Source organism: Peromyscus californicus, unplaced genomic scaffold (assembly GCF_007827085.1).
Source record: "Peromyscus californicus insignis strain IS unplaced genomic scaffold, ASM782708v3 Scaffold_12__1_contigs__length_115047231, whole genome shotgun sequence".
NCBI lineage: Eukaryota > Metazoa > Chordata > Mammalia > Rodentia > Cricetidae > Peromyscus > Peromyscus californicus.
Window position 1 is genome coordinate 54,564,033 of NW_026294413.1, and position 13,730 is coordinate 54,577,762.

The 13,730-nt window shown below is 50.0% G+C and overlaps 1 protein-coding gene across 1 annotated transcript; it reads right to left on the reverse strand.

The window, feature by feature from the left end:
• Positions 1 to 9,061: 9,061 nt before the first annotated feature.
• Positions 9,062 to 13,081, reverse strand: Nkx2-6 (NK2 homeobox 6). Its single transcript, XM_052734239.1, has 2 exons — positions 12,847 to 13,081; positions 9,062 to 9,681 (listed from the first exon to the last, which is right to left on the reverse strand). The coding sequence occupies exons 1-2, from the start codon at positions 13,079 to 13,081 to the stop codon at positions 9,062 to 9,064; spliced, it is 855 nt and encodes a 284-aa protein (XP_052590199.1).
• Between the last annotated feature and the right edge of the window lie 649 nt (positions 13,082 to 13,730).

Sequence of the window (13,730 nt, forward strand, 5' to 3'; positions counted from 1 at the left end):
CTTATATATGTCAGACATCTGAAAGAATCAGTACTTCCTTATTCATTGGGCTTTCCTGGTGAGGCTGTGATTAAACACACTGAGTCAGAAAGCAGGCATCAGGTGTAAATCCTTGGCACAAACGGCTGCATGGGCTTGGACATTATCCTAGAAGTCAGGACCAACATCCTTCAATGATAGTGGGAAGCCTTGGGATTCAGTGGAAAAAAGTGGATGTAGAAGCCTCAACTTGGGCTTCCACTTGTTGATTCAGGGGTATCCTTTTAATCACCTTGAGCGTGAGTCTGCTAATTTGGGGGCGTGTGTCTTTCACCCTGAGCCCTTGGTTTCCATGCAGTTGGTACCTTGTGTTTCCCTCTGCATTCTCGTATGCAGACGTTTGTCCTTTTCCTCTACTCATCCAAATTGTGCTTCCCCTCCTTAGGGGCCCTGCCCCGACCCCTTCTCTTTGCAGGTATCTCCTGGACCGCTTGGACTTGCTTTGTTTTGTAAACATCCCTTGTCCTCATATCTGTTGCTTTTCTAATGACATGCCTATGTCCTTTGTCAGTGAAGACACCTGTTGGGTTACTGTAGCAACAACCACAATAGCAGTGGCTTTAAAAAAAGTTACTTTTCCTTTCAGGTAGCAGTTGGGGGCTACGTGGATAAAAGCTGATACAATTTCAAGGTGTTGGGTGCTGGGCTTCTCCCATCTTGTTGCCCTTTCAGCAGTTAAGATCTCTGCTACTGCTGCCACCACTTCATCCCTATTCCAGCCAGTCACAGGAAGAGGACGGAAGAACCCTTCCATGGTAGGTTACCTCCTGGAAGGTGCACCCATTATTTCCACACACATCTTTTAAGTCAGAACTCTGTTGCTTGATCACTGCCAATGGCAGAAGAGGCTGGGAAAACACCACCTTTAGCTGAGAGGACGTGGCTAGACTGAAACTGGAGGTTCCGTTACTGAAGAAGGAGAGGAACAGTGGATGATAGCTAGACCCCTCTGCCTCACGTGTCCCCACTGTAAGTGCCCATCTAGGAACCAGTGTCACCAGTGAACAAGATGAAGGATTCTTTCCAGCTAGAGTTGAGTGTCTCCTTCCCCATGTCCCTTGTGACATTTGCAGTATCTTTTCTTACCAGTTTCCCTGGCATCTTAAGAACAGGACTCTATTCTATGCACTCATGTCTTTCTACCCCCTTTCTTGGTCCAGGGGAAAGTGTGTTAAACTTAGCCGTGGGTCCTTTGTGGATTTCTGAGCATGTTCATGTGGGTGCCCTTTACATGTGTGGCTAGGAGTGCATGTGTGTAAAGGCTAGAGGTCAATGCCGAGTGTCTTTAGTCATTCTCCACTTTAGTTTTTGAGGCAGGGTCTCTCACTGAAGCTGGTGTTCATCCATTCACCTTGGATGCCTAGATGATGAGCTCCAGGGACCTGGCTGTCTCCTCTACTCCCAGCACTCAGGTTACAGATTTATGCCACCATAAATTTCCTGTGTAACTTCTGGGTCTCTGAACTCAGGGTCTCATGCTGGTGCCGCGGGCACTTTGACCACTGAAGCATTTCGCCAGCCCTTAAGGATATTTTTGAATGAGGCTAGTCTTCGCCCCCTTCCATGTGATGCTCGGTGGAGGAATACTCCTTGATTCTTGCTATCTGAACTTAATTTGACCAACGGGAGAGAAGCCAGCAGGATGAAATGAGAGACTTTCTTCCTCTCCATGGCCGTGGCCCCTGGGTGACACAAACTCTTAGGGTCCCTGCTACCGGGGCTCCAACAACCTCCACCAGCAATCCAATGGCTATCCCAACAAGAAAGGGGGTTCTTCTACCGGATTCTGACTCGCCAAGTCAAAGCCCGAGAACCTTGTGGGGATAGGTAAGAGAGCTAAACAGCAACAACTCACTTCTTGATCCATGTAACAATCAGTAAATAGAACCCAGAGTCCCAGCTCCTGGACAGGCCGAGGACGGAAATACACTGCCCAGACCAGACCCTCTTTGTTTAGAAAAGACAGACATGAAGGTGAGTGCTTTGTGACACTGTCCTTGGGCTCTGAAAGCTGTCTGGACACAGAGACAGGCTTCCCTGAGGACTGTGGAGATGAGGCCTGGGGGTGGGTGGGGTACAGAGGACAACAGACAGGAGTCATGATGAAAAGTTTGGCTCATTAGAGGCCTTGCTTAGGATTCCGTTTCCTGGGCCACAGGTTTCAGGCAATTACGCTGGGCTGGTGACAGGAGGAGGCAGCAGTCACTGAGGCATGTGGGGAGGAGGCCAGTTGGCCTGAGATCAGCTTCAAAGGACAGCCCCTGAGACCAGACAGCACTCTGAGGCTCCTGTCAGCTGCTAGGCAGATCTTGGCTCCCTTACCCTGGAATCTGGACAGCATCACCAAGATCCACCTTTCTTTCCCTCGGGTTGATGCTGGGGATTGGGAGGTGCTAGACGGACCTAAATAGAATCTGAATCCCTGCTGATGGAGGAGGTGTGGCTTAGGAGAAGAAACTCAGAGGGGGTGCTGAAAGTTCCCACTTGCTGACAGTTGAATGTAGGCTCCGAGCCCCTGGAAGTTCAGAATACACAGACATGTATACAAAGATGGGAGAAGAATGAAAAACACAAAAACAAAAACGAAAACGAAAAACTTCAAATGTAGCTTGCCCTGGCGCCCGGAGGTGCAGTGGTATCTGCTCCCACCCAATGCCACCCCACCCTCTCTGTACTTTTTGTCCTATGTGTGCTATTTCACCTGCATGTAGATACACACATCACACGTGTGCCTGCTGCTTACAGAAGTCACAGAAGGGTACTGGATCCCCTGAAACTACAGTTGAAAATGGTTGTGGGGGCTGGGAACTGAGCTAGGGTCCTCTGCAAGAGGAGCGAGTGCTCTTAACTGCTGATCTGCCTCTCCATCTCCCTGTGCTAACAACAACAAAACACCCAAAGAAACTCAAAAGAAAGCAGGGTCTCCTGTATTTCAAGCTGGTCTCTCACTCATTAGATAGTCAAGGATTGCTGCGCAGCCTTGAACTTTTGATCCACCTGCCTGTATCTCCCAAGTGATGAGGTTACATGCAGGCCTATGCCTTCCTTATGCGGTGCCAGGGATTAAACCCAGGGCTTGAGGCAGGTTAGGTGAGCACGCAGTCAGCTGAGCCACACCCCCAGCCTTGACACTTTAACATTATATAATCCTTTAACTTTTGTTCTTGGTTTTCACTTCCTTATGGATACTGGGGGTTGACCACATCTCCCACCGAGATTACCCCTAGTCCTTGTTTGTCCCCTTTGGATGCTGTCCAAAAGTCCATCTGCTGCAGCTTTTACTGGTAGCATAAAGAAAACAAAGCCACTTGATAGTTACGGGGTTGGTAGGAAACTTTGGAAGTAGGTACTCACAAAGCCACGGGACTGAGAACAGAGGGTCAGGGCCATAGTTACAGTTGTCACTAACTCGGTGTGACTGTCACCTCTGGGGCCCTTGCATAGATCTTCTGTTGGATGGGAATAGTCATCCCTCAGGATCTTTGTGAAACTGGTTCTAGGGCACCCCTTCCTTAGATGCCAAAATACATGGATGTCAGATCTTTTGTTAAAATAGCACAGTGTTGCCGGGCGGTGGTGGCGCACGCCTTTAATCCCAGCACTCGGGAGGCAGAGCCAGGCGGATCTCTGTGAGTTCGAGGCCAACCTGGGCTACCAAGTGAGTTCCAGGAGAGGCGCAAAGCTACACAGAGAAACCCTGTCTCGAAAAACCAAAAAAAAAAAAAAAAAAATAGCACAGTGTTTACACAGATACCCCTCCATACACAGGTACCATCCTGTATCTGCTAGGTGTGTCTAGGTGACTGAGGGTACTCACTATATTAGATATCGCTTCATATGTGGGGACTCAGCACAGTATTTAAGGGAAGGCAACTCTCACTTTCTGGAACTATTGGAGTTTTTTTTAAAATATTTAAAAAAATATCCAAAATTAGTTGCATTTGTGAATAGAGAGGGGTCAGCTTGCCTGTAGCTGATGGAAGAGGTGAATCCTGAGTGAAATAATAGAGTAGTTACGAGGGTAGACCAGTGGTAGGTGGGTATTCACTACATCCATAGAAATCTAGCATTGGGGATGTGTCTCAGTGGTAGAGCACTTGCCTGGCATGCGTGAGGCCCTGGGTTCATCCATAATCACACACACACACACACACACACACACACACACACACACACACACACACTGAGAGAAAGAGAGACAGGCAGACAGACAAAGACAGACGACAGACAGACAGAGACAGAGAGACAGAGCAAAACAGAGAAAGTGACACATACATTCACACACACACACACACACACACAAAACTGCTCACAAGTGAAGAGAAGCCCACTGGCAGGTAGATCATCGCCCAGCAAGTCACAATAGCGAGAAGAGACAAACCCCAGCTGTAGATTCCAGCAGTGCCCATGAGAAATGGCACCACTAAAGAAAGCAGTGTGACTGTCCCCAGCTATAAATGACCTACACTATTGGTTAACACAGGCATTAAAGTACACACACCTAGTACCTTCTAGTGCAGCACACCAACTAACCTAAGTTACACCCAACAGCCTGGATGCATCCCCACACAGTACATGGAATAAAGGAGGCCAGTCACAAAAGAGTCCACACAGGTTGATCCCCAGCACCCTTCAAAACCAGACACGATTAAATCACAGCTGAAGGAAGCATCCACATGACCAGATCCATAATAAAAAGCCTGAAAATCTCCATCTCAGCAGCTGGGACCTCCTCTGGGGGATGGGGGAGGAAGAGGAGAGGTTGCATTTTGGGAGGGATATGGGGAGCAGAGCTGTAGGAGGACAGGCACCCCATGATTGAGTGGTTAACTGTGGATTGTTGACAGAATCTGTTCACTTCACAAGTGTCCTTTAAACAGTGTCTAGATGTTTTATGCAGCATTCTGGACATGGTATCTATATATCTCCTAGTTTTAAAAATGAAAGGGTGTGCGAAAGCAACAGAGAGCCACCCAGAGTCAGAATGATGGCCTCGGATTTCTTGCTCCTTAGTTTTACAGATGGGGAGAACAAGCACAGAGGGGTTAGGAGGCCGACCCAAGGTCACAGAGCATGTTCCTAACTAAACTGGGGCCAAAGCGATACAACAACTAACTCGCTATCAGTCTTCCAAAGGGGAGGGCTCAGGGCACTGACTTAAACCTTAGTCCGCTTCTTTCCCAGCAAAGGAAAAGATCCAGTCATTGAGCTGATTCATATGAGGAGGGCACATGAGCGCTGGGAATTCTAGATACTTTCCGAATGGAAGCTTTAAAAGATTTACATACACCCTCCAACTCAGAAAGATGATGGTGGTGGTGGTGATAACATTGATGATAATGATAGCATTACAAAAGTAAATGTCTCAAATCTTTCACAACACCCGTCTAGACTCTATTTGGTACACAGCCTGGGAACCAGTGGACTTAAGGGGGTGGGGTGGGGGATGGGCTGGGAGATGAAGGATCAGGAGCCAGAAAGTCTGCAAATGTATTGACTCACCCACCTGGCCTAGGTGAAGCCCCTGGCCCTGGGACAGTCAGGACAGGAACCTTTGCTATCTCTCTGAGAGCTTTTTTGTTTTGTTTAGAGGTCAATTACTTCCCATTTGGGGGGACTTGTGAACATTCAGAGGTGACTGGAGTGATGGGCCTGAAGGATGCAGATAAGGCTAGGGTTGCTTACAGAGCAGCTCCCTCCCCAGTAAAAGCCCCGTGAGGATAAGCACCAGTGAGGGACTCACAAAGCGGCAGCTTTTAGTCCTGGACAGATTACAGCGAAGATTGACAGCTGGGGGTTGGGGACTTCCAAGGCTGGGGTGTGTGGGGGGTGCTTTTCACAGCAACTGTTGGGCACAGTGGGGAGAAAAGAGTTTTCTCTTCTCCCCTTTCCTTAAGGAACAAATCTTTGGTGTCCTGAGATGCCCAGACTTCCTTTCTGTCTTCGGAAAAAGACTTCCCTCTGGGATGTGTGTGAACCGGGTTCTGCCATTGTTATTGTTTTTATGTTTGAAGCTAGCCAAACAGGGGTGTCACAGAAAACTAGGGGATACAGGTAACAAAAGATGATGGTCCATAAGGCTGACATGGGGTCTTCACATTACTGTGTGTCCTGGGCCTTCCTTAAGCGTGGTTGTGATATGGTCCCACGGTCCGTGTTTGAAAGAAAAGGGAGGCCACTGAATGGAGTTTCAGTGAATTGTGTGTAACTCCCAAACTCCAAATGCATGCTTTGGTGTGCAGCTCAAACCCCTGGAACAGGACGGTGGCCCCAACATTGGAACCTCTCCTTGTCTCCATAGCAAAGATCTGGGCCTCTCTGGGAGAAACAGAGTCCTTCCCACACTCATCACCGAAGTCAGGCACCCCTTCTCCACAGCTTCCCCTTACACCATCCCCAGCTGGGGTTTCTTTCCGGAGTTTTCATCTGTCCTGTCTGACACACAGTATACACCACCTTCTATTTTCAGACACCTTTCCAGAATTGCCTTTCCCTAGCTTAGATAATAAAGGCCCGAAGGACAGCAGCCATATCTCATTTGCTCTTGTGCCCCTACAGGGAAGGTGCAGCTGTGATGACCCAGCATGGCAGACCTGAGCCTCCCTGGCTTTCCCTCAGGGAGCCCCCATCCTCTTGGCTTTCTTCCAAAGTGCTTCCCCTGAGTGGGAAGGCCTGGGAGTCTAACTTGGCTTAATCCAAGAGCCAGGACCTATCCAGAACACAGCACACTGTTGCTTCTATGACTTTTCTAGGCCAGAAAGACAGGAAAGGGGAAGGGGATAACATTAATTTCCTGCTCTGTTCCAAAAAATCTAGAATGTGATACTCTATGTATCTGTCTAGGGTGGGGCCTGTTCAAGGGAGCTTTTTTTGGGGGAACTTCTTAGGAAAACTTGATAGGCTTCATTGGCAACACTGAACTGAAAGGTGTCTGTTCTGATCTAGCACCAGTGTCCAAAAAAAAATTGCTCCCTCCTTTGGCAAGCACACCCTTCAAAGGGACAGTCAGGAGACCCCAGCTGAGGATTCTCACAGGATAGAGATATCAGTTGAGTCTTTAGCTCTTAGTGGGATTTTCAAATATGAATATGTACTGCTTTTTTTTAAGTTTAATTTTATTTAGACAGGGTCTCATGTTGCTCAGGCAGACCTTCACTGGCTTCATAGCCAAGGATAGCCCTGTTGCCTCTGCTTCTGCTTCCACCTCCAGAGAGCTGGAATTACAAGTCTGTGCCACTGCGCTGAGTTTCTGAAGTGGTGGGGATCCAGTTCAGGGTCTCCCACATGCAAGGCTCGCACTCTACCCATCGAGCTACCTTTCTGGCCATTATTGTACACTTCTGTCTTTTAAGTCCCAGGGCACAACACGAATTGCAGGACACTGATGCACTTCTAAATAGACTTTTATTAATAGTGAAGAAATGAAAAACAAGAGGAAGAGAACAAAAGGAAGGTCTGAGAGAGTGATACTGAAGCATAGAGATGGTTCTGTGGATAAAGGTGCTGGCCACTAAGCCTGGGTTCCAACACCCAAACCCACAGGGTGAAAGGAGAGAGGACTCATTCTCTTTGTCCTCTGACTATAGGCACCATGGCAAGGCATGCACTTCCTCCCTCCCCCAGTGAATAAATGTAAAAGGGAGAAAGTGGTAGCAGATTTTAAATTGGAACAGTGGCTTTGATTTGCCCTAGCTTAGGCATTTAACTCTTAAGGGATGCAAGCTGCCAACAGTTGAGCATCTTTCAGAGAAGATCGAACCCACCCCTTCCTCACTTTAATGGAAACAACCTGGGAGTATGCCATCCAGGGAAAACTTGAGGGAGTCCCTTTTAATTAAATACGGAAACCTGTTCAATAATAGAATTTAGCTTTTGATATCAGTTGAAGAGGTACAGAATTGGGATTCTCGTGGTTGGAAATGAAGTCCAAGGAAGCTGGTGGCACATTTTTCTACTTCAATCCCCTGCTCTGTTTTTTCTACCAAAGCTAAACTCATATTTGACCCCGTGTTCCCACTAAAGAGTTTATTTTCAGTCTTCAGGTTGAATAACTTAAGATTGGCGGGGGGGAGTGTAAATTTTTCATAATTTTGAAGAGCCCATAGTTAAAGCTTCTATCTTTTTAGATTTACCTGGGGTGGGGGCAGGGATATTTTCCTGATGGGAACTTTAAATGTCCCCCTAAGAGTATCTACAAAGAGGAGAAAAGTTACTAGGAAAAACCCGATAACCTACCTTCAGGGCTGAATCAACTATCTCCCTAGACTTATTTTGCTTTGGATGCAGGGGCTCCTTATGTAGCCCAGGTTGGCCTCGAACTCCCCAATCCTCCCGCTTGGGTCTCCTGAGTGGTGGGATTACAGGTGCATGTCACCACGCCCTCTTGAGGGTCCTGCTGTCTATAACACGCGAACACACCGAATATAGTTAGCTCGTTTACTGGTCCCGCTGTTCCCTGCACAAAATGCAGTGGCTGAGAGTAGAGAGGCCCCTCTGGAGGTGAGATCACCACCAGGGGAAATGCTCTCCGGTGGATGTTCCCCGGAGGTCCAGGATGCTTCAACCCTAAACCATGTCTGGGGCACTTTCAGGCTCCTGTCCTCTGGTATCTTCAGCGACTTGATAATTTTCTCTTCTCAACCTTGCATCCCCTCTCCCCTGCGCACTTGTTCCTTTAAGGGATGGAGTGCGGACAGCCTTGATCTCCAGGCCTCCAGGATGCTTACAATTGTTTAAAGTGGGTTGTGGCTCAGAATCACCTGCTTCCAAACTGTCAGCCACCGTGCTATCCTCATTGTATAGCATCTAGGTGGCCAGCCAAAGCCCAGCTACATCTCGGAGAGAAAGAATGTTCTCAGCGCCTACGGCGGGCCGCTCCTCTGGGCCGAGCAGTAAGGAAGACTGTGCAAGACGGATCGCCGCTTTTCAGCCCCTTGGCGGACGCTCAACTCGCTGGCGAGCAGCTGGAAGGGGAGGGGACCAGGCACCAGGCCCTAACTGGCAGTAGCTGAGCCCCGGCTTTTCACCAGGCCGTGACTCCCTGTAGCGTGGCGGGCAGATGGCCCTGCGGGGCGGCACTCGGGCCACCTGGGCTGAAGCCAGAGCTGGCCAGTGGTGTGAGTGGCCCCGGGCCAGCGCCGGTGTAGCGGCCCGCGTAGCTAGCACTATAGGGAGTGCCCGAGTAGCCGCCGAAGCAAGAATGGGGCGCGGTGGCCGCGTAGGGACCCGGGAACGCGGGGGCGTCAGGACCCAGGCAGGGCTTGCCGTCCAGCACCAGTACGGGGACTGCCACCCGGCGCGGCGTCAGTGGGTGGCCCGCCAGTTCCAGGGTCTGGTCCTGGCGCTGCCTCTTGCACTTGTAGCGCCGGTTTTGGAACCAGATCTTGACCTGCGTGGACGTGAGCTGCAGCGCGCTGGCCAGGTGCTCACGCTCAGGGGCAGACAGGTACCGCTGCTGCTTGAAGCGGCGCTCCAGGGCCAGCACCTGGGCCTGCGAGAAGAGCACGCGGGGCTTCCGCCGCGGCCGCGTCCTGGCCGGCTCCGGGCCGCCCCGGTGTACGCTGTCGCCACCGCCGTCGCCCGCGCCGCGCTCCATCCTCGGGTTCCCAGCTCCAAGCGGGGAGGTCGCGCGCGGAGGAGTCTCTACAATCACACGGAAGGAACACCGTCAACAGCCAGCAACAGGCTCAGCTTGCTTTCACTAGACAGCGCACTCCTTGGCAGCCTTCACTGAGCATCCCTTTGTCCTCACCCTTCCCCACCCGCCTCCCAGGCAGATCTCAGATGCTGTATTTCTCAGCCCAAGTCAAGTCTGATGTACTGTGATCCACCCCCTCCACCTCCGTGCACTCTTTGTTTCGCCGATAAGTAGATTCCGGATCAGGTGTGCCTATTTTCTTCAATGGTGTCTGGTAGTCCAACAGTTTGAGGAATCTTAAAACGTGAGTGTGCGGGCCTATTAGAATGGGGCTGGACCTTAAACTTCATAAACACGATGCTCTGCGGTGCAAATTAAGAACAAGATATATCCTGAGCAGATTAAAAGCCAGCTATTTCCTGATCCCGACTCTCAGACTTGGAAATAGAGGTTCTCTTCGATACGTGAAGTTGAGATCCACATTTTGGCATTTTGATAAACAGTCCCTACCTCCTTTAGGGTCCTTTTGGCAAGCCGGTGGCCCCGTGGTGGTTCCCTTGTAGTCCTTCCCTCAGCCGGACTGTGACTGTGCGCAGACCCGCCTAAATGCAGCCTCCCCCTTGCTTTCCATGTCTCTTGTCTTGACTTAAACTCTGTTCCCCAAGGAGGATGGAGAGGAAACTCACACCCGGAAAAATCCAGGGGCATGGAAGGGAACATCTAAGGGCCCCGAAGTGAGGGCAAGACGGGCCGGGCCAAGGCTCTCAGGAGGGCCGGATGGCTCGGGTTGAGATCCTGGTTCTCAACCCCCAGCCCAGCGCATAACTTCTGGGGAAGGACTAAAGTTTAGGGAGAGACCCCCACCCCAGGGGCATCTGTGCTCGTAGAAACCGAGGACACCAAAAGTGGGAAAACAGGAGTGTTCATTTTAAAAATCTAAATGAGACTGACCTCCAGCGATGCTGCAGAGCGAGCAAGAGAGCAGGAGACGCCAATTGAAAGTCGCTGCGGTGGTGGCGCACGCCTTTAATCCCAGCACTCGGGAGGCAGAGCCAGGCGGATCTCTGTGAGTTCAAGGCCAGCCTGGACTACCAAGTGAGTTCCAGGAAAGGCGCAAAGCTACACAGAGAAACCCTGTCTCGAAAAAACCAAAAAAAAAAAAAAAAAAAAAAGAAAGTCGCTGACTCAGCAAAGGCTTTCTACTCGTTCTAAGTTCCGGTCAGCCTGATCTACATAGCCAGCTCCAGGCTATTCATAGTTTCAAAGTTCCCATCAGGAAAAGAGCCCCCACACGGGTAAATCCCAAAACACAGTAGAAACTTTAATTGTAGATCTCAAAAACAGGCTATTCATAGTTTCAAAGTCCCCATCAGGAAAAGAGCCCCCACACGGGTAAATCCAAAAACACAGTAGAAACTTTAATTGTAGATCTCAAAAACAGGCTATTCATAGTTTCAAAGTTCCCATCAGGAAAAGAGCCCCCACACGGGTAAATCCAAAAACACAGTAGAAACTTTAATTGTAGATCTCAAAAATTATGAAAAACGTACCCTCAGCAGCTGAGGTCATTGAAGTTGACTGAAAATAAACTCGATTTATTAATGGGAGCTCTGGGTCCGACAGGACTTAGCTTTGGTAGGACAAACAGCAGGGAACTGAACACAAAATGGCATTTGGCTTCCTTGAATTTCATGTTTAGGCAATAGAAATGATTTGCTACTTGTCCATGCCAACCGACACACTAAAGGTTGATTTCAACCATAGTGAGATCCTGTCTCAAAAAAAAATCCAAAACCTAAATAAATAAATAATAAATAAATAGAAAGTGAAGAGTTAGCATCCTGTACCCTCTTAGTCACAACTGGAGAGCTCTGAGCCCTGCTTTCAAGACAGCAAGAGGGTCAGATGGGGATGCATGTCACATGTTGTGGTGAAGCCTGCCAGATGGTCCATTCCCCTGACCTACAGCCCTCAGGGCCAGGCTTGGGTGGGCCCTGTGTGGCTATCACAGTGGCAGAAGACAGGGTGCCAGTCAAGGGACATCCCCAGGTGTGCCTGCGGCTGGGGCAGTGGGGAGAGAAGCTGTCGTAGGCCTTTCTCAGCAAAGCTGAAAGGAACTTCACGTTAGCGGGCCCGTACCCAAGAACTGAATGTTAGTGTCCACCGCCGCAGAAAACCCAAGGGTTTCTTTTCTAACACAACCAAGTGTTGTCCAGGCTTCTAGAAGACGGTTGATAAACAGCCTCAAGTCCAGGGTAATTCTGAAGGTGCCCTTGTGATTGATTATATGCAGCCTGGCTTGGTAGGGGAGGCTGGTGGTGCCAATCTCCTCTCCTCCCCACCTCGGACTGGAGGTGTGACTACTCCTGGCACACACTGTCTGGGTAGGAGGACAGTGGCCATTGCATTCTTCCAGTGGCAGGCCTTTCCTGTCTATATACCACTTTGATTGTAGAAACTCCCAGAACATAAACTCCCTGTCTGTCCTTCTCTTTCCACAAGCTAAGGATAGGTTCCTGGACCTCTCGGCTTGCCCATGCACTCTGGACCAGATTCTAGGATTGGGAGGGATTAGTTTCTTAGCTAGGGTCCTAGTTATTCTTAAGTGCCCTCAAGTCCACCTGAAAAGCAACACACACACACACACACACACACACACACACACACACACACACACACAGAGAGAGAGAGAGAGAGAGAGAGAGAGAGAGAGAGAGAGAGAGAGAGACTTGTTTCTTCTCTCCCATTTTCTCTATAGAGAAATTGTGTGTGTGTGTGTGTGTGTGTGTGTGTGTGTGTGTGTGTGTGTGTGTTCAGACAAATCAACAAGCCTAGGTTGTTTCCTCCAGAAAGATTTGGGCTAGGCAGGCAAGGGCAGTAGTGATGGAGCATAAACTAAGTTATGGTAAAGAAGTTTGGTGGGAGAAAGAAGCTCTCAGAACCAGGCTCCAATGGAATCATGTTTTTGTGGCTAGCAGAGGGGCCACTGTGGGAGGGAACACCCTACAATTCAAGTCCTTAGGAGGCTTGGCTAGGAAGAGTGAGGCTGTCTTTTGGACTCCTAAAATGAGGGAAGATGGGGTGAGACCTCAGAAGACGCAGTCTCTTTCTCCATCAGTGACGACTCACTCCTTCAATAATGCCGGTAGGAAACCTGGGTTGTTACTCACCTGGCTCCATTTCCACGACTGCCTCCCAGGGGAACCGAAGAGGGTCTGATCCAGCTTGTGCCCTGTCGCCGCTCTCTGGCCCTCCGGATTCCAGGTCCATTGTTAGGTACTGAGGCTTTTCTGGGTTCCTATGCAACTCCCACTGTGACGGAGTCTTGGCATCGTTCTGCTCACCCTCCAGCCTGAGGATGTTGTCCACGGAGAAGGGAGTGGAGGTGAGCCGGCTCAGCAGCATCTCGGAGGCCTAGGGGGCGGAGCTGCCAAGTTCTCTACCACTACCAGGTATCACTCACTACTCCTAACTTCCCCTTTTGTGATGGCAGGTCTAAGAGACTCCTGGACGCACACTCAAGGTCCAGGCCACGCCTTCCTTTGGCCTTGTCTGCAGGGTAGGGGACCAGGACCCGGTGACAAAATTGCCGGGCTCCATTGGTTCCCAAAGAAACCACGTGCTAACCCAGCACCCTCCTCCCCAAACGCTGGCTTTTGGGCCCTTCTGTTCGCCCTCAATCCCTCGTCACCTTTCTGGGAGGACTGACCCTTCTCAAAAACAAAGACGAGGAGAAGGGCGTGGCCTGTATCTCAAGAGGGTGCTTCGAGGAGCTCCTGAGGACTCCCGACTGAGGGGCTCATCGAGAGGATGTACCTGGAAGGCGCTAACTCGGAGTTTCAGAGCAATCAGTCCATCTGGTTTTCCAGTATACACTCCCAGGGCAAAGAAAAACCGAGGAATAGAGAGCTGGAATGAGATGAGAGGGGTTTCTCAGTTGGGGCTAAGCTGGATTCCTTCTCGGGGACCCTAACGCCCGACACAGCCAGTGGAGTTAGTCTTTAGTCCAGTACAAGAAGCGCAGCGCTGACCTGTCACTTACAGGGAAAAGAAA

Coding starts and splice junctions, on each gene's coding strand:
- Nkx2-6 (XM_052734239.1), bottom strand. CDS start 13,081: ATGCTGCTGAGCCGGCTCACCTCCACTCCCTTCTCCGTGGACAACATC. Junction 9,682..12,846: donor AGTCGTGGAAATGGAGCCAG/GTGAGTAACAAC, acceptor GTGTGATTGTAG/AGACTCCTCCGCGCGCGACC.